Source organism: Pristiophorus japonicus, chromosome 5, assembly GCF_044704955.1.
Source record: "Pristiophorus japonicus isolate sPriJap1 chromosome 5, sPriJap1.hap1, whole genome shotgun sequence".
In the NCBI taxonomy this organism is placed as follows: Eukaryota; Metazoa; Chordata; class Chondrichthyes; family Pristiophoridae; genus Pristiophorus; species Pristiophorus japonicus.
The window spans coordinates 170,025,659-170,045,429 of record NC_091981.1 but is presented as its reverse complement, the minus strand read 5'-3'; the positions used below and the strand labels follow the sequence as shown (position 1 = coordinate 170,045,429).

Sequence of the window (19,771 nt, the reverse complement as noted above, 5' to 3'; positions counted from 1 at the left end):
AATGTCTTCACCGCGTGGTGACCAGCCTTTTATACAGCTCCTGTCTGGGCCTCCCACAGTTGCACCCTCTAGTGGTACCAGCATAGTATATACACAAAGTGCACATATATGACAGTTTGGAATTCGGCCTCGGAGTGTGCACAAATGTAAGTGTCGTCTGCATACTGTAATTCAATGACAGAGGTTGGAACAACCTTGGTTCAGGACTGGAGGCAAAGGAGATTGAATAATTTCCCGTTCATCCTGTAGATTAGCTCCACTCTGGCAGGGAGCTTGTTAAAGGTGAGAAAGATTGGTGCAATGACACAGCCTTGCTTGACCCCGGTCTGCATTTGTATTGGGTCTGTGGTGGATTCGTTGTTCAGGATCACGGCTTGCATGTCATCATGAAGCAAGTGGAGGATGGTGACAAATTTTTGAGGACAGCCAAATTTGAGAAGGACACTCCATAATCCCTCTCGGTGACACAGTTGAAGGCCTTTGCAGCTGTTGCCTACATTTTTCTTGGATTTGTCTTGCGGTGAAAATCATGTCCGTTGTGCCCCTTAGTGGGTGGCATCCGTATTGTAACTCTGGGAGGAGCTCTTCAGCCACTGGGAGGAGACGATTGAGGAGGATTCTTGCGATGACTTTCCCTGTGGCAGAAAATGTAGAAACTCCTCTGCAATTACCGCTATCGGACTTGTCTCCTTTCTTGAAGATAATCACGACTATGGTGTCTCTGAAATCCCCTGGCATGCTCCCCCTGCCCTTCCAGATAAGGGAGATGAGGTCATGGATTTGCGCCAAGAGTACTTCTCTGCCATGCTTTAGTACTTTGGCGGGCATTTCATCTGCTTGTTGTTTTTCAGTTGTCGGATTGCTTTTTCAACCTCATGCCAGGCTGGGATTGTTCCGAGATAGTGGCCGATAGTATGCTGTTGGATGGAGTCAAGGACACGAAGACAGAGTCTTGATTGAGGAGATCGTCGAAGTGATCCTTCCAGCGGGCACTAACTGCCTCTCTGTCCTTACTGAGTACCTCTCCATTCTTCGCTCTCAGCGGTATAGGGCCTTGGGAGCTTGGGCCATAGATGGTCTTGACTGTGCTAAAGAATCCATGCATGTCATGATTGTCGGCTAGTTGCTGGATCACCTACGCTCTCTCCATCCACCATCAGTTCTTTAGGCCATGAGTTTTTTGTTCGATCTCGGCCTTCAGTTGTCTGAAGATCTGGTTTCTTTTCCTCGAATTGTGATGGTGTTTCCAATTCAAGAACATCTTGCGTTTATGATTTATTAGCTCCTAGATCTCCTGGTCGTTCTCATTGAACCAGTTTTGATGTTTTCTGACAGGTGCTAATTATGGTGGACTTAAGGGCAGACCAGGAACTATGGGCACTTTGCAGCTATGGTTCATTGGGAGTCATCAGGTTGACTGTGAAGCATTGACTGAATAGAGCTTTCTTTGCAGGGTCTTTGAGTTCTTCAGCGTTGATTTTTCTGCGGCAGCGTTTCTGTTGCCACCGCCATTTTGATACTATGTTGATAGAGATAACAGAGCGGATTAGGCAGTGGTCAGTCCAGCAGTCGTCCGCTCCTGTCATGGCGCTGGTGATGCGGATGTCCTTGCGGTCCCTCACTTGGATGATGACGTAGTCTGACAGATGCCAATGCCTGGAGCGAGGTTGTTGCCATGACTCCTTGTACTTGTCTCTCTGATGAACAAGGTGTTGGTTATGACAAGACCATGTTCTAAGCATTTCGTCAGGAGGAGGGTACCGTTGGAGGTGGTTTTCCCTACTCCTTCCCTGCCAATCACACCTCTCCAGAGCTCTGTGTGCTTTCCAGCTCTGCCATTAAAATCGGCAAGGAGAATCAACTTGTCACCCGTTGGAACTCGGGACATGGATTGTTCAAGGTTGGAGTAGAATTTCTCTTTGGCCTCGTCCGAAGCTTCCAGGGTTGGGGGGGGTACGCACTGATGACCATAGCATACTGATTCCGGGTTAGAGTGAGCCGAAGGGTCATGAGGCATTTGTTTATCCCACTTGGGGAAACTCTCAGACACCAAACTAGCTCATTTTTTATGGCAAAGCCAACCCCATGGAGATGGCGTTCTTCTTCTGCTTTACCTTTCCAGAAGAAGGTGTGTCTGCCGCCTTGTTCCTTGAGCTGGCTTCTCCTGCCCGCTGTATCTTGCTCAGGCGGCAATTTCGATGTCAAAGCGTCTGAGTTCCTGGGTGATGATAGCAGTGCAACATTCAGGTCTAGTGCTGTTGGGGTTATCCATGAGGGTCCTGATGTTCCAGGTCCCGAACTTCATTTTAAAGGGTGGAAGATGCCTGGGCGTGAATTCTTTTAACGTGGGGTGGCCGTTGCACACCAGCTACCACACGAACTTGACAGAGCATGATCTTGGTCCAATGGTAAGGGGGCCCAAGACAATTGGAAACCAGGCTCTACTGTATGGGCCTAACAAACACACACACACATACCCCTACTAACCCCCTCCCTCCCTCAGATCCCCTGTCCCTCACACTCCAAGCAACAGAATTAGCTGCCTGTGCAGGGCAGAGGAGCAATGTATCAGGCAGACTGTGACTGAGGTACAACACCAGGGCCATAAAGCTCGACAGTTAAGGTCATGTTTGTCCTGCTGGTGTGTGTTTCAAGTAGGGTGGCAATGGTAGGTACATAGGCTTTACAAGGGCCTATTATTGATCCTATTAAGGTTGCTTTGAGTGGAATTCCCATTGAAGCCCTGATAATGTCCCGAAACTGCCAATGTGCTGTAATGGGGAGGGCAGAAGAACCGTTGCCTCCCTGGTGTACACTTTCATTTCTCTTCCTCAATGGGACTGAAACCTCCATGATCGGAGTTCTGCCCAAAATTATAGCCCCCTATTGGAATTATGACCTAAGCATCCCTTACATAATTTCTGGGCTCCTATGAAAGGGAAATCATGCTTGACAAATCTTCTAGAATTTTTTGAGGATGTAACTAGTAGAGTGGACAAGGGAGAACCAGTGGATGTGGTGTATTTGGACTTTCAAAAGGATTTTGACAAGGTCCCACACAAGAGGTTAATATGCAAAATTAAAGCACATGGTATTGGGGGTAATGTACTGACGTGGATAGAGAACTGATTGGCAGACAGGAAGCAGAGAGTCGGGATAAACGGGTCCTTTTCAGAATGGCAGGCAGTGACTAGTGGGGTGCCGCAGGGCTCAGTGCTGGGACCCAGCTACTTACAATATACATCAATGTTTTAGATGAAAGAATTGAGTGTAATATCTCCAAGTTTGCAGATGACACTAAGCTGCGTGGCGGTGTGAGCTGTGAGGACGCTAAAAGGCTGCAGAGTGACTTGGACAGGTTCGGTGAGTGGGCAAACTCGTGGCAGATGCAGTATAATGTGGATAAATGTGAGGTTATCCACTTTGGTGGCAAAAACACAAAGGCAGAATATTATCTGAATGATTAGGAAAAGGGAAGCTGCAACGAGACCTGGGTGTCATGGTACATCAGTCATTGAAAGTTGGCATGCAGGTACAGCAGGCGATGAAGAAGGCAAATGGTACGTTGGCCTTCCTAGCTAGGGGATTTGAGTATAGGAGCAGGGAGGTCTTACTGTAGTTGTACAGGGCCTTAGTAAGGCCTCACCTGGAATATTATGTTCAGTTTTGGTCTCCTAATCTGAGGAAGGACGTTCTTGCTATTGAGGGAGTGCAGCGAAGGTTCACCAGACTGATTCCTGGGATGGCAGGACTGACATATGAGGAGAGACTGGATTGATTGGGCCTGTATTCACTGGAGTTTAGGGGATCTCATAGAAACATATAAAATTCTGACGGGACTGGACAAGTTAGACGCAGGAAGAATCTTCCCGATGTTGGGTAAGTCCAAAACCAGGGGATACAGACTAATGATAAGGGGTAAGCCATTTAGGACTGAGATGAGGAGAAACTTGCCCTGAAGTTGCACCGGCCGATGCCCATAGGCAAATTTCTAAATGTAAAAAATGGCCAATTTACCATCCGGGGCCTTCTTCATGTTGGATCGCGGTGTCCATGCGGCGATCTTGCCATGGCAACCCATTCCCTAGTGGTCCAGGTAGGGACCCGTTTCTCCCCTGCAGAGTCGGCAGCTTGACCCTCCCCTTTCATGAAGAGGAGGGCTCTGTCTATGCGGCAGCACTACTGCACTTCTCAAAGAGCCCTCCTGCCCCGCACACTGCCCACAGACCAGGTGAAGCGCGATATTTTGTGCTCCACTTGCTCTCAGGGGTGGTAACCCGAATATAGGTCGTGGGGCGGGACTTCTGCACCTGGCACAGGAACTCCCACCTCGCGGTTATTACCGCCCCCAAATGGGACGCTTTGCATTTTCACCCCCTTAATTTTATAATTGTCCTGCAAGTTAGAATTTGTAAAAAAAAACATTTACTGGGCAAGGTGCGAGCGGGTACATTATATTGAAAGAAATGCATGCAGTCCAAGTTTGCTGTTACTTTCAAAGATAATGTAGCAGCTGGCATGTGTGATATATTCACAGAGCACTGCACACAACACAGCTTTCAAACATGACAGGCAGCTCTCGGAAGTCTCTAGAACCTCCTGTTTCTGTTTAATTATTTACTCTGTAGCTGCAGTACACAATGCGTCCACATCCACAGTATGGAGTTACAAACATTACAAGCTTACAGACATTACACTTCTCCCTCCTTAATGAAGAAGTTATTATAACAACGTCATACATAACTTGCATGTTTATACATAACACAGGATATAGACTTATTTTTTCCATATTTACAAATTTAACTTAACCACTTGTTTTCTGTTTCGAAGAGGATACCTTCGTTCTCGAACAGAACCTTCCAAACATGGTGTCAAATTTAAACTCATTAGAGGCTCATCCTGAGGAACATTTTCCTCCAAGGGATTTCCTTGATTTTTATTTGAACTCACTCTAACTTCAGACTGTTTGTTTTTCTGACTCGGACTGAGACTTACATTCTGATTTTCTCTTGGATTTATTTCCAGTACATTAGATGTAGGATATGCTACTGGTTTGTCAAAACTATCTGATGAGTCAGAAATAATTGAATCATTCCCACCTTCAACTCCTTCCATGTCTGTAGGTAAAATATAATCAATGTGAACAAACATAACCTGTCTATTATCAAACATCTTGACCAAATATGTGCGAGGACTACATATCTTCACCACTCTTCATGGTAACCACTTTAACCATTTGTGGTGATGGTTCTTCACTCCCACCTTCTGGTTTAATTTCACATTTCTCTCTTTTACTCTACATCGATCATGATTCTCTTTCTGTCTTAATTGTGTCTCTTCTACGGACCGTGCCAAATTTGGTTTTAACAACTAGAATCTGGTTCGTGGCTGTCATTTGAGAAACAACTCTGCTGGTGTTCTACCAATAGTTGTATGAGGAGTATTACGATACGTAATCAGAAAATTTAGCCAATTTGTGATCCAATGACAACTGTCGTTTCTTTGGATTTGGATCTAACATTTATTTTATGAGGGCACGTTTTGCAATTTGTACAGTGCGCTCTGCTGCACCATTCAGAAGAATGAGAGGGGATCTCATAGAAACGTTTAAAATTCTGATGAGTTTAGACAGGTTAGATGCAGGAAAAATGTTCCCAATGTTGGGGAAGTCCAGAACCAGGGGTCACAGTCTAAGGATAAGGGGTAAGCCATTTAGGACGGAGATGAGGAGAAACTTCTTCACCCAGAGAGTGGTGAACCTGTGGAATTCTCTACCAGAAAGTTGTTGAGGTCAATTCACTAAATATATTCAAAAAGGAGTTAGATGTAGTCCTTACTACTAGGGGAATCAAGGGGTATGGCGAGAAAGCAGGAATGGGGTATTGAAGTTGCATGTTCAGCCATGAACTCATTGAATGGCAGTGCAGGCTCGAAGGGCCAAATGGCCTACTCCTGCACCTATTTTCTATGTTTCTATGTTTCTATTCAAAGCAGGATGGTACGGTGGAACCTTGGTATGTTTTACACCATTTTTGCTCGTGAACTGTGCAAATTCTTCGGAACAAAATTGTGGTCCATTATCCGAAACAATTTCTTCTGGGAGGCCAAATGAAGAAAATAAACTTCGCAAAATGTCTAATGTTTTACTTGTTGTTATTTTCCACATTGGAAACACCTCAACCACTTTGAATGGCTATCAATCACAATGAACAATTGTTGTCCTTCTAACTCAGCAAAATCAATATGCCTTTGCACACCCTGGGAGGCCATTTCCATGGCTGTAATGGTACCGATGGGGTTGCTTGCTTACCGATTGACATGTCGTACACTGACTCACAATGTACTCTATACCTTTATCTAGACCTGGCCACCATAAATAACTGCGTGCAAAACTCTTGGTCAAGCACATCCCCAGGTGCTGGTCATGGAGGTCTCCTAATAATTTGGACCTGAATTTATTTGGTATAACCACTCTTGCACCCCACATGATACAATCTTTATCGACTGATAATTCATTCCTGTGAATGAAGAATGGATGAATATCTTTGTCTGTTACATGGTTTGGCCATCCATTTGCAATATAATCATACACATTTGACATCACTGGGTCACGTTTGGTTGCTCTACCAATCTCTTCAGCTGTGACTGGCAGTTCATCAATGTATGAAAAATAGGACACTGCTTCCCTATTTGGGTGTAAGTTGTGATGGGGAAGGCAATCTAGACATTGCATCAGCATTATTGTGATCAGTTGATCGTCTGTATTCAATATCATATGTATATGCTGACAAAATCAAAGCCCATCTCTGCATTTGGGCTGCAGCTAATGTTGGAACGGGGGACTTTGGATGGAGGATTGCTGTTAGGGGCTTATGGTCCATAACGATGGTAAACTTATGACCATACAAGTATTTGTGAAACTTCTTGACCCCAAAAATTAATGCCAAAGCTTCTCTTTTGATTTGCACATAATTACTCTCACTTGCACTGAGAGTGCGTGAAGAAAAAGCAATTGGTCTCTCCTCCCCACTACTTGATGCATGAGAGATTACTGCCCCAACTCCATATGGAGAAGCATCACATGCTAGCTTAATCTCCTTCGATATGTCATAATGAACTAACATGGTGCTCTCTACCAATTTGCTTTTACACTCTTTGAATGCTGTATCGCATTCTTTTGACCACTTCCAATGGACCTGTTTTTTCAATAGTTCATTCAGTGGATGTAATACTATACCCAAATTTGGTAGGAATTTCCCATAATAATTCAAAAGACCCAAGAATGAACAAAGTTCAGTGACATTCCTGGGAGGGTGCATTTCTGATTGCATCCAGCTTTCCCATGGTTGGATGTAAACCATCTTTGTCTACTCTGTACTCTAAATACTCCACTGAGTTTTGAAATAACTCACACTTACGAGCAGACACTCGTACTCTGTGCTTCTCTAGCCATTTGAGGACTTCATTCAATATGTTATTATAAATTTGCTTATTTGGTGCTGAAATTAGTATGTCATCTAAATAACATACTACCCCTTCAATACCTTGCAAAATCTGGTTCATCACCCCTTGGAATATGGCACGGGTGGAAGACACTCCAAACAGTAGCCTATTAAATTGATGCAGGCCTAGATGAGTATTTATAGTCAAACATGACTTGGACTCCTCATCTAGTTCAAGCTGTAAGTAGGCATTCGTAAGATCCAACTTTGAGAAGAACTGACCACCTGTCAGTGTTGTGAACAAATCTTCTATATTTGGCAAAGTATTGGGGACATTACCCTCTAGAACCTGGTTTACGGTTACTTTATAATCACCATACAATCTTACCTTACTATCGGACTTAGGTACAACAACAATGGGTGTAGCCCAATTACACCGCTCCATCTTAGAAATAATGTTCTCAGTCTCTAGTCTTTTTAGTTCTTGCTCAACTTTCTCCTTGAGTGCATATGGTACGGAACGTAACTTGCAGTAAACCGATCTAGCATCCTTCTGTACCCTGACACTCGCCTTGAAGCCTTCGATCGGACTGCCCGTTTTGCAGAATACCTTCAGATAACTCTTGATAACATCATCCGTTGATGCAAATCTCGTTTCAACACGGAAAATCTCATTCCAATCCAGCTTCAGTGATCTTAACTAATTTTTTCCTGGTAAGGCAGGCTTGTCTCCTTTCACTACTATTAGAGGTAAGTTCTGAAATTGATCCTTGTATATTTCAGCAGTACGGTGATACGATCGACCACAGGAATTTTCTCTCCCGAGTAGCCTAGCAGCTCTATCTTGGCTTTCTCCAATGGGAAATCCCACAATTTGTCGAGGTATAGCGACTGCGGTACTACACTCATGGATGTACCCATGTCGATTTCCATTGGTATCTTGAATCCCGCAACATCTATGTGGATTTTGATACTTTTCGAATCGCTGTCCATTAACCTCATGCTCCTGATGACATGTAACTCTAACATTTCCACATCCTATTGTTCTTCCATGCTATGTAGTCTCTGGGGATTTCTACTCATAGCTTTGAACGCTGGTCTCATACCTTCGCAAGATGCCCAGTTTTTCTGCAGAAGAAATACTCTGCCTTCACATATGGACAACTTTGAGCAATGTGTTATCCCAGGCACCTATAGCAGGATATCAATGCTCTTTTAGAATTTCCAGTTTCTGAGACTTTGGGCCCCTCCGCCTTTTACTTTGAATCTGCAGGCGATTCGCCTCAGTTGACTGACAACCGTAATTATTATGAAATTCTCGGGAATATTGATCGGCCATGCCCGTCGACCTCGCTGTCTGACAAGCAATCTCAAAAGTCAAGTCATCCGTCGTCAATAACTTTCTTCTGATCGCATCATTTTTCACCCCACAAACAAAACGGTCCCGCAATGCTCTTTTTTAATGCTACAGTGTAATCACTGATACTTTCATCATTCTTTTGATTTTGTATACCAAAACGATAGCTTTCAGCAATTTCTAATGGTACCGGGTTGTAGTCCTGCTCCAGCTTCATTAAAATCTCTTTCAGCATTGTGTCCTTTGGTTCGTCAGACACAAGCAGATATATCAGCGTTTCATGCAATTCCAGACCCGCTTCAGATAAGAAGATAGCTCGCTTACATTCCAACACAGTCTGGTTCTGATCAGCATTCTCTGGAATTTCGATTATATTATTTGCAGTGAAATACATTTCTAGCTGATCCACATATGCCTTAAACCTTTCCTGGTCGTGTTTATATTCATCTCAGTGTCCCATTACTGCTATGGGTGCCGCCATTTTTGACTCTGCAGTTTAAACTAGTGTGCTTGTTTTTTACCTTGGATTTTGCAGCTATTTCCAAAGACAGAGAAGCTTCCAAAGTCTCTGTCGGCTGGCTGAATCTTTCACCAACAAAATTTCAGCTTTAAATCATCCGAAAAATCCGACCTCACTGCCAAGTGTGGTATAGTCACAGAGCACAGTACACAACACAGCTTTCTAATATGGCAGGCAGCTCTCGGAAGTCTCCGGAACCTCCTGCTTCTGTTTAATTATTAACTCTGTAGTTGCCGTACACAATACGTCCACATCCACAGTGTGGAGCTACACGCATTACAAGCTTACAGACATTACAGCATGGAATACATATATACAGTCTGGATGAATTAGCTGATTGGTCTCTTCTTGTTTCTTATTTCCTTATGTTTGGGTCTATTCTATGGGCCAGAAATTGCAGACGGATGCCTCCAAATGAATTTTGTTTTACAAAACTACCTGGTAGTCCCAGAGGAACGAACACTTTGGCTCCAAGGGCTAAATGCACGGCCCAGCGCAGAGGCCCACACATCCCAGGAGCATACGGGCATCCTGGGATCATGTGGAGATGGACCACCAATGAAAATGGAGTATTCTCATTAATAGTAATGGTGCGTTCTGTTTGTATGGAGCTCTCATTACTATCAATGAGAATAGCCCCAAAGCACAGAAACACAATACAAAAATGAAAAAACACCTCACAGATTAAAAATTTATTGAAATTGAATTAAATTAAATGTTTTAGAAAAAACATTTTTTAAATGTTTTAATAGGGTTAAAAAAAACTTACCATAATGGACAATATTTTTAATATAAAAATTAGTACTAAAATTACATTTTTCTATCTTTTAAGACTGTTATGCTGTTAAAAGCAGGCCTCATCCCTGCTTTTACCAGGCGTAAGCGTTTTAAAGACATTCGCTGGGCAGGAGTTGGGCAAAAAGCCCAACTCTCCGCCCACGAAGGCCCTTCTCCCGAGGATGCGTGCGATCGCAGGTGCTGGGTTTAGGTGCATGCGCATCGCGCGCCTAAATCCAGAACGTAAGGGGCCTCTTCAAGCGTGTACGCACATCATACACACCTGGAGAGGAAACAATTTACGACCCTATGCGTTTCACAAAGAATGTTGGATAGTTGAGAGCAATTGTAAAATAATCCCGTCCAGAAGGATGTCATGAATCTGTCATAATGAATTTTGAGACCTTTAAAATTGTCACTTGATGTGATTCTAAGGTCTTGAAATCACTTTCCTGTTTCATGTGTTTTTTATGGGACAGTGTTGTTTAATCTTGTTATTTGTCAGTCATGAATATGAAAAGGGACATCAGTAGTCCAGTGATAGCAATATGTGATGACATCCATATCAAAAGCTTGATGACCCAGCTGCTGTTCTCTCTGTCACGTTGAGACAAATTGGGCAAAAAAACACTCAAGTGACTCAAATAAAAGTACGAAATGCTGGAAATATACAGCAGCTCTCAGGATCTGAATGGAAAAAAGATGTGTTAATGTTTCAATGAAGGACCCTTTTTTCAGAACTCTTTTCAGCGAAAACTATTGTTATAATTTCAATCATCTGAGTTTCTCTCCTCTTGCTTACTTACTCTAAACTCTCTCTGAACTTCTTGCTCCCCATTCCCTTAGCTCCAACTCTAACATTGCCATTAAATCTGCTGAGAAAAGAATTGCTGTTGTTGAGACATGCAAGGATATTTCCTTATTGGAAGCCAAACAACTATCTGCCTCTTCTTCCTCTGTGCATCAATCCATGGCCATTACTAAACACCATAAACAATCTCTTCTAGCGATCATTCTTCACCGCCTCCAATTTAATTGCTCCTCAACTCCACACTGCCCATTTTTACCTTTCTCCCAGGATTCACAAACAAGACTGCCCTGTCTGACTCATTGGCCTCAATTTTAACCCCCATGCCCACCCAGCGGGTATGGTGCATAGAAGAGGTTAGAATGCCCTCCCACCCGGCTCCAACCCGACAACTTCCCGTCCGTTTTAAATTTTTACAAACTCAAATCAAGCCATAAACGAGGCTCCGCAAAAGGCAGTTAACATTCAAACGTCGCGGCCCGATGATATAATTGGTGCCATGACTTAAACTTGTGTAGATCAGGGGAAGGCCCGCACTGTCGGCTGCCAGGCAGCAGATACAAGCCGGGAGGCGCTGGTTGCCTAATGGAAGTACTGAAGATCAGCTGCTTCTAGCACAACTTGTGGGCCTCACAAGGAAGCCTTCCAGTCCCGATCTTTTGACTCGCTCCCTGACCCCGCTACTGACTGCCAGGAACCATTCTCACGGGTCCCTAGCTGCTTCCTCCTGCCGTTAGCTTCCACTCCTGCCCACTGGCTGGGCAGTTAATCTGGGCGGGTGTCTACCCAACATAAGATTGGCAAGACCTCTATACAGCGTTGCTGGATTCTTTGCTCGCTACCGGGCTCTCTCGCATCCTCCCCGCTTCCCTGTTAATATTGGGGCAGGGGGAGGTTGCCATTGTTTCAACTTTCTACTATCCAACTAAACTGGTATTCTCTTACTACATCTTATGCTTAAAACGTATTGGCATACATGAGGAAATGCCATTCTTTACATTGATGACAATTCTGTTGTGCACCATCACTTTCACAACTTCACGTGCTCTAACTTTAAGCATCTCTTCACATTATTTCTAACAATGTGTCTCTATCTGAAACATTAACTTGTCTTTTCTCTCTAGATGATAATGGTCTTGATGTGCATTTATATCAATTTCTATTTTTTACCATAGATTTTTAGCATTTGCTGTTTTGCCTTTGTCTCTATTTAAATATTTCAGCAGCTTGAGTCTGTGGTCTATTTTAGTGGCACAGGATATAAATACATTGGAGTCATGGGAACAATTCACAAACCATGCCAATACTTTTTAGAGCGTAATATCATTCAGTCATGTAGTAAACATCATGGTTTAATCAGAACCAGTCACGCTTCAAAATTTTTCATTCTATAAGGGCTTTTATTACATTCAACGAAATCTCCTCTAGAAAGTATATTGTATTGGGCCCCATTTCCTTTTTGTTAATTGATGTTAAAATTTAAAATAAGAACATCCACTATGTGCACCAGCCTTCATGTTTTTTCTCCATATTTACAAAGAAACACTCTTTGGTACTGTTAATGAAGCTAAAGATAGAACAACGTTATTATTTTAACTAATGGTGACTTCCCTGCAGATTCAGATTCTGTCAAGTTCATGTGTTCAGTGACTAATGCATCCATGGAAACTACACACTTTTAGAGACCTCGACTAATAAAAAAGCTATCAAACTAAATATTTTATTTCAGCTACTCTAAAATCACACATTACTTCCAACTAATATGACAGCCTTAACTTAAAACTAATGTGCATAACTCCCAGCTGTCCGTGAAACGTAAGGGTTTATACTGGATTTGTGCTATTTGGAATGTGTTAATCGGCTCATATGAAATTCCTCTGTCCATTATTTTAACAAGTGTCACCTTGGGTTAGTTAGTAAGACTCACCTCTGATGGCTGTGCGTTTAAGCCCCACTCCAAGACATAATTTCGGCTGACTGCAGCATTATTGCCGGTACCATCTTCCAAATGAGATGTTAAATCGAGGTTCCCCATGTACCTATTCAGGTGGATGTAAAAGATTGCGTGGCAAAGTTGGTATACCCCCTCAACCAAAATACTAAAAAAAAATCATTTATTGGTCATTCATCTCATATATTGTTTGTGAGATTTTACTGTGCTTAAAGTGGCTCTGATATTGCTTACATAACAACACTGACAAAACTTCAATTATAAAGTATACAAGTGCAAGTTGGTGTCGTCATTGCACTGTTTCTCTGTGTTTTTCAGTGTGAAAGTAAAAAATCATTTATACTCCTTTGACAGCCACTGTATTTGTTAATATCAGTATTAATTGCCACAAACTAAGGATAATATAAATGGCCTAGACCTAGTGTATCATTTTGCGGGGTAAATTGTACAAAGCTCTTGTTTCATTTATATATCTCAAAAGCAAAAAAATTTAAGGAAAATATGCATATTTATTACCGTATTAATTAACTCTTGTTTTTTCAATAAGAAGGAGCAGTTGGTCTGAACTACTATTGACCTGAAAGACTTTAATTTACTCTTTATTTTCCCACAATTCTCTATATTTAATTCACAGACATTTTACAAATAAAAGTGCTGTACTGAGTATTATAGACCAGTGCAATCCCAGGTTTGATCCCTGCGCTGTGATAAGCTGGGGTGGTGTCAGGGCACTACAATTGGCAGTAGCATTCCTGGGCCAGGGAGGGGAATAATCAGTCAACTTTACCACTCCTTGGGCCCAAGTTTCCACATGATTTGCACCTGATTTTTAGGAGCAACTGGTGGAGAACGGATTATCTTAGAAATCGCAATTCTCCACATTTTTTTTTCTGCAGTTCTAGTCAGGTAGAACAGTTCTACTTTGGAACAGAATTTTTTCTTCAAAAGGGGGCGTGTCCGGCCACTGACGCCTGATTTCAAAGTTTCCACAGTGGAAACGTACTCCAAACTAAGTTAGAATGGAGCAAGTGAAGATTTTTGTAGAACGGAAAAAACCTGTTCTACACATTAAAAAATCAGGCGCAGGTTACAAATTAGGCGTCCAGAACGAGGTGGGGGAAGGGAACTCATTAAATTCTACAATAAATCCTTATTTATACTTCTACAAATATTATACAAATAAATCCAACCTGAATAAACATTTATAAGCAAAGAAAAGATTAAATAAACCATCTTCCTACCTGTGTGAAAGTGCTTCAGGCACGGAGAATGCTGCAGTCAGCCTGAGGCGCCCGTTCATCCCGCGGGGGGGGGGATGGGGGAGGCACCCATTCTTCCTGCGGGGTGGGGGGAGGGGAGAGGAGGCGCCTGTTCTTCCCGCGGGGAGGTAGGAGGCGCCCGTTCTTCCCGCGGGGAGGTAGGAGGCGCCCGTTCTTCCCGCGGGGAGGTAGGAGGCGCCCGTTCTTCCCGCGGGGGGGTAGGAGGCGCCCGTTCTTCCCGCGGGGGGGGAGGGGAGAGGAGGCGCCCATTCTTTCCCACGGGGGGGGGGGTGGAGGCGCCCGTTCTTCCCGCGGGGGGTGGGGAGGGGAGAGGAGGCGCCCATTCTTTCCCACGGGGGGGGGGTAGGAGGCGCCCGTTCTTCTCGCGGGGGGGGGGGGAGAGGAGGTGCCCGTTCTTCCCACGGGGGGGTGGGGGGGAGGAGACAGTGAGAAGGCTGCAAGTGCTGATGTGCTGATGGCAATGTGCTTTTATTAAAAAAATGTTCAAAAATTAAACAGCTACAAAGAACTACAAAAATGGCTGAGTGCCAATGTTTTTTTCATACTGAGCATGCGCGAACGCTCCAACGCTCCAACGCGCACGCGCAGCGTTGCCGGCAGGGAAAAAACTAATTTAAATAGTACCCGCCCCCTCCCACTTATAAAATCGGCGCGAGTGTAGGCTCCGCCCCCCCCCGGGCGCCGCGCCAAGCAGACAAGGAGCTGCAGAACGCTCCAGAATCGCGAGGTTTTTTTTAGGCGCCGTTTTAGGCGCGAAAAATGGGCGCCCCGCTCGGAGGGGCATCCGTTTTTCATCGTGTGGAAACTTGGGCCCCTTGTTTCTAATCAATGGTCCATGCTGGTAAGTGTGCAGGTGTGAATGTGAATTGGCTTGACTATGATACCCCACCATTGCAGTGCTGTTTTAGTACAAGGGGATTTAGTAATTGGGGATTTAAGCCTTTTGTGAAGGGTTTCTGCCAATCTTGCACTGAAATTATGGCAGAAGATCTGGAAACGTCACAAAAATTCTATATTTTCTTCATCTTAGATTAATACCATATCAGTCTTAGGTTTCGTCTTAGTTACTTTACAAGCCCAGATTGTTCTGGGGGCTTGCGCCATCGTAATGTTGCCCCCACAGCATAATGACCCTTTATTGGTGCTAAAGAAAGAGAAATAATACAAAGGTCTAGTTCCAATGTATCATTTTGCAGGGTAAATTGTACAAAGCTGTTGTTCCATTTCCTCCAACTTTTATCTTTATATACCTCAAAAGACTTACACCATTAATCATTACACTCCATATGTTTTTGGGAACTTTGTACCACTTCACGTTATCCTCACTGAAAACAGTTGAAGGTATTTATCACAGCTCCGCCTCCATTAAAGTCAATGGCCATTGTGATTATCCTAGATTTTAGTCAGTTTTCACACTTGGATTGAAAAATAATGGCTCAGGTGGCCTGGCAGCAGTCTGATTTGTATTCTTTTTGCTTCCATACTGAGTCAGCTGTCAGGTTAGGTCAGAGAGTTGGGGGCGGGGGAGGTGGGGGAGTGAAAGGAGGCAATCTGGGGATTGAAATCTGAAATGGATTGGCAGTGGGCCCTAGTTTTATGTTTGGGAACCAGCCTATATGTTATAATTTCAGGATTTCTTCAACTCTTGTTCCCTTGTTTCTATTTTTTTTCTGCTCGAGGTTACATATTCAAAACATATTGGCCCAGATTTTGCGATCAGCGGCGAAGGAAAGGCACTCACTATTCACCTCGCTGACAGCTGCCCACAAAGTTTTTGCGGGCTTTAGAGCAGAGACTTACTCTAAACTGACGTCTTATCCGAAGGGCATCTGTGGCATCTGTGAGCAGGCCAAGTAACAGCAAAGCTCTTCAGCCAATCAGATTGAAGAATCATCACTGAGACATGCAGAGTTGAAACGAGGAAGTGTAAAGCAGGAAGTATAGATTAGGTTTAAACCATGTACAGAAAGTGGAATACAGATTGGGAAAGACAGATGTGATTTAAGAGAGAGAGATAAAAGGGACAGACAGAAAAAGTAAACAAAAATTACATTTTTAAAAATTCTCCAACACTAATCAACTTCTGAAGGAATGAGATGCCACACTTGTAAATTTAATTTTTCAGGGTCAGAGAGGTTTTTCAGCAGTAATTATCAATTATCACACTGCTTAAAAATTACTTGCTCCTGAATGCACCAGCCCTAACTTTTTCTGGCATCTTTAGTGAGGATAAATGGGCAAGTACCCTAAGTTCACGCCATTGCATGTCTTTCAATGCTGAGTTTATCGGTAAGGACTGCTGCAGCGCACCATGTGGAGGAATGGGGTATCTCTGACAGCAACTTCTGAATATCCGCATTTAAATGTGCATGTGCAGACACCAGAAATTGCTGTTATTCCATAATAATAATGGTGAGCGCTGTTAGCTTCACCGTTATTATCTACACAAAATCCAGGCCATTACTCCTTTCCATAAGTTACTTAGCAAGTAGTAAAGCATAAGAAAATGGCTTCACATTTTCAATTACAGAAAATTCCAGCTGAAATTCATGAATGTAATCCCAGATTAAAAAAAACATTATTTGCTTTGACAACGTGAGTAACATTCAAAATTATATATTTTTTTCTAATTTGGTGTTTCCAAATCTGTCTGAGTTCACTGGGTTGCTGATAACTGTCTTCACCTCCGAACTTGTTGTTGTTGAAGAGATGTTGCAGCTTATAATAGAAATTGGCATGTTTTTGGTTACACGGGGCACATAAATTCCATATTAAAACTTATTGGATGACTGATTTACTTTGCTTAACTTCCATAAAATTCTTCCATTTTGATATGTTCCACCTGTTTTATGAGACTATTTTATCATTTTTTTGACAGGGGCAAGTTATGTTTAGAAATGGAGAGCGAATGGGAACCATCATATTCTCACAGTTTCAAGGTAAACGAGTGGTTATAAACAGTTCATGAATGTGTTTTCCCCTGATAACATATGTCATATAAACTGTGCTTTTTCCAAGGTAATTATTGTTTCATACTATGAATATTTGCTGCTACCACCAAGATCTGCAACTGCGGGCTCCACCCAGGCCCGCACCCTGGGCTTGTGTGCTCAGCTCAGTGGCCCTCCTGCTCATCTGCGACTCTCTATTGCTGGCGACTAGGATCCTGAGCATTAATTATATAGACATTCATGCAAAAATTAACACCCATCTGTGTTTTTACCCAAAGTCCCAAAATGAACTCACTGCCTTTCAGAATAACCTACCTTCCACCATGCTTGGTTCTCATTGATCCATTACGTTTATCTGGAGGATGAATGATGACGGGAAGGAGCTGACTGATGTCATGAACACGTAGGGTCCACTATACTGGCCTAAATCGGGTAGTATTGTGGAGGAAAATCAAGACAAATCAGGTCGGGAGTCCACATCCCAGCACCAGCTGAGGGTTTCCTCCCTCCACCCCAGCAGGGAAGGTCACTGCTCCATCACATGTAAATGATGACAAGGCAGTATGGTCTGGCAACCTGCCTGATTTCCCTGCCTTCTGACACTGGCGCTGCTGAATCCAAGGTCTCGCAGCTCTGTCTCGGACTCAAATCTGGACAAATGGGAGCAGATATTTAAAATTTTGCACCATAGCAATAAAATATATATATTGATGCCATTGCTTTTAAAAGAGTTAAAAACCACCTGTGCTTCAGTGATTCGGCTGCTCGCTTTGCCTTAATAACCGTATTTTGCCAACATTACCATGCAAATCATTTCTGCCACAGATGGGGAGGATTCCATAAATAAAATTATTATACTTCACAGATGGTTACGATCAGGTAAAACCATGCAGGATTAAGTGATTAAAGTCCAATTGTCTTTGCTATCAGTTGAAGCAATAATATTGAAGATTATTAAATCTTTTGGGAGAGAAGTCATTTGTCACACTGACAGGAGTACACTGACCTATAACTTCACTTACATTCGATAACAGTCCCATGTAAGAGATCATGTTCTCCTGTTCTCTCACCTGAAGTTAGTGATCTCCTGTATGTATGCACAGTGCTGGTAATTTCTGGCATTTCTATTGCTTTTTTTGCTGTAGATCAAGTAGAAGCAAGAGGCTGTTCAGGTTGTTTCAGTAAATCTTTTGTTAAAATTAATAGGCTTTTAGATTTAATAGAGAGCTTACATTACTATGGATGCCCAGACACCCAGACAGCAAAATAAAAATGTTCAATTCCTACAGCTCAGAATTTAAAAAAATCCAGGTTAAAGGAAATAAGAAAGTTGAGAGCATGTATTAAGGCCATTTGGCCCTTGTGACAGCTTGCCATTTGTAACCATGCTTATGTTTTTGCGAGAATGGATATCTCCAGTATATGGGTAGGGAGAGAAGATCTTGCAGCTGTGATTGGTCCATTGTTGCTTGCTCTCAGAATACTGCAGGATAAGCCTCTATGATGTATGATTGCCAGCGCTCGTGATTCACTCGCAGGTGCTGCGATTTCAATGCTTGCAATTCATAGGAGAAATTTAAACAGAGCTTTCTACATGTTTAAATTTCTTGTGTAAGTTGAAGATATTAACAAAACTTATGAAAATCTCAGGGCTCCCAAGTCAATCACAATTTGCTGGGAAAGATGTATTGTTTTATAATAAAAAATAATCATTAAATTGTACTCGTGTATGGCTGTCCTGAGAAGGCTGTCAGTGACTTGGAGATGCTCAGTTGAAACTGTTGAACAGAAGGGTTGCTGCTAGCATTAGACTAGGCACTGGGACATTAAAGCTCAGCATTCCCAGCCTGTCTACAACTACCAAGCCACAGTTTCAATCAGGAGGTCAGCCATATGGTCGGATTTTTATTTTAAAGAGGCAGTGTCTTCAATTTTTATTTGTTTACGAATACACAATGTAATATTTTCAATTATGTCACAACTATTTCCTTGTCACTTGTACGCAGTTTAGCTGTAACTCATCTGAATCTTCTCAACCAAAACTGGTTTGGCAATAACTTTTCATAAAGACTATGCCCATTTAAATTGTTTTTCTCACTTGAAATAAACAATGGAGATGAGAAAATCCCTAAAAGTGCAATCCCGGCAGTTACACCAGGATCACAGCCATCATGGAATTCCCCCGCTGACGGTCTAAAGTAGATAGAGGGTGGGACCTCCAGAAATGGACCTGTTATGTTCAGAATAACTCCACAAGACTGTATTGTAAGCTCAAACTGTTGTGACCTTGGTCTCTTTATTCAGACTCCAGAGTGGGGAAGCAGCATGGTGAATCACCTTTTATACCTGCTTGCCCAGGGTGCACAGGTGACCCTTAGATCTCCCACAGGTGTGCCTCCTAGTGGCAAGTCTTACATATTGGTGAGGTTTACATACATACATAACATCACTCCCCCCGCAAAGTCTTATGTACAAGTTATTTACAAGTTGAGGCGATCTGGCGCCCTGCGTTCCCGGGTCGATCGCCTGAGTTGAAGTCCTGACATGGGTGAGTTGGTCGGATCATTGCTGCACGGCCGCACGGCTGGTCTGATCGGACTGTTGGGCATGGTGGGTTCATCCTCGTGGTTGACGGCGAGGTTGATTGTGTTAGTGGGTCGCTGGGGGACAGGTCCTTTCACAATG

The 19,771-nt window shown here is 43.0% G+C and overlaps 1 protein-coding gene across 1 annotated transcript in view; it reads left to right on the top strand.

Annotated features, from left to right (window-relative positions):
- gabbr2 (gamma-aminobutyric acid (GABA) B receptor, 2) overlaps positions 1–19,771 on the top strand; it is a 1,540,887-nt gene that overhangs the window by 1,211,015 nt on the left and 310,101 nt on the right. The window contains exon 8 of the mRNA XM_070880004.1: positions 17,014–17,074. Within this exon, the coding sequence (XP_070736105.1) occupies positions 17,014–17,074 (61 nt within the window). The remainder of the gene's footprint in view (positions 1–17,013; positions 17,075–19,771) is intronic.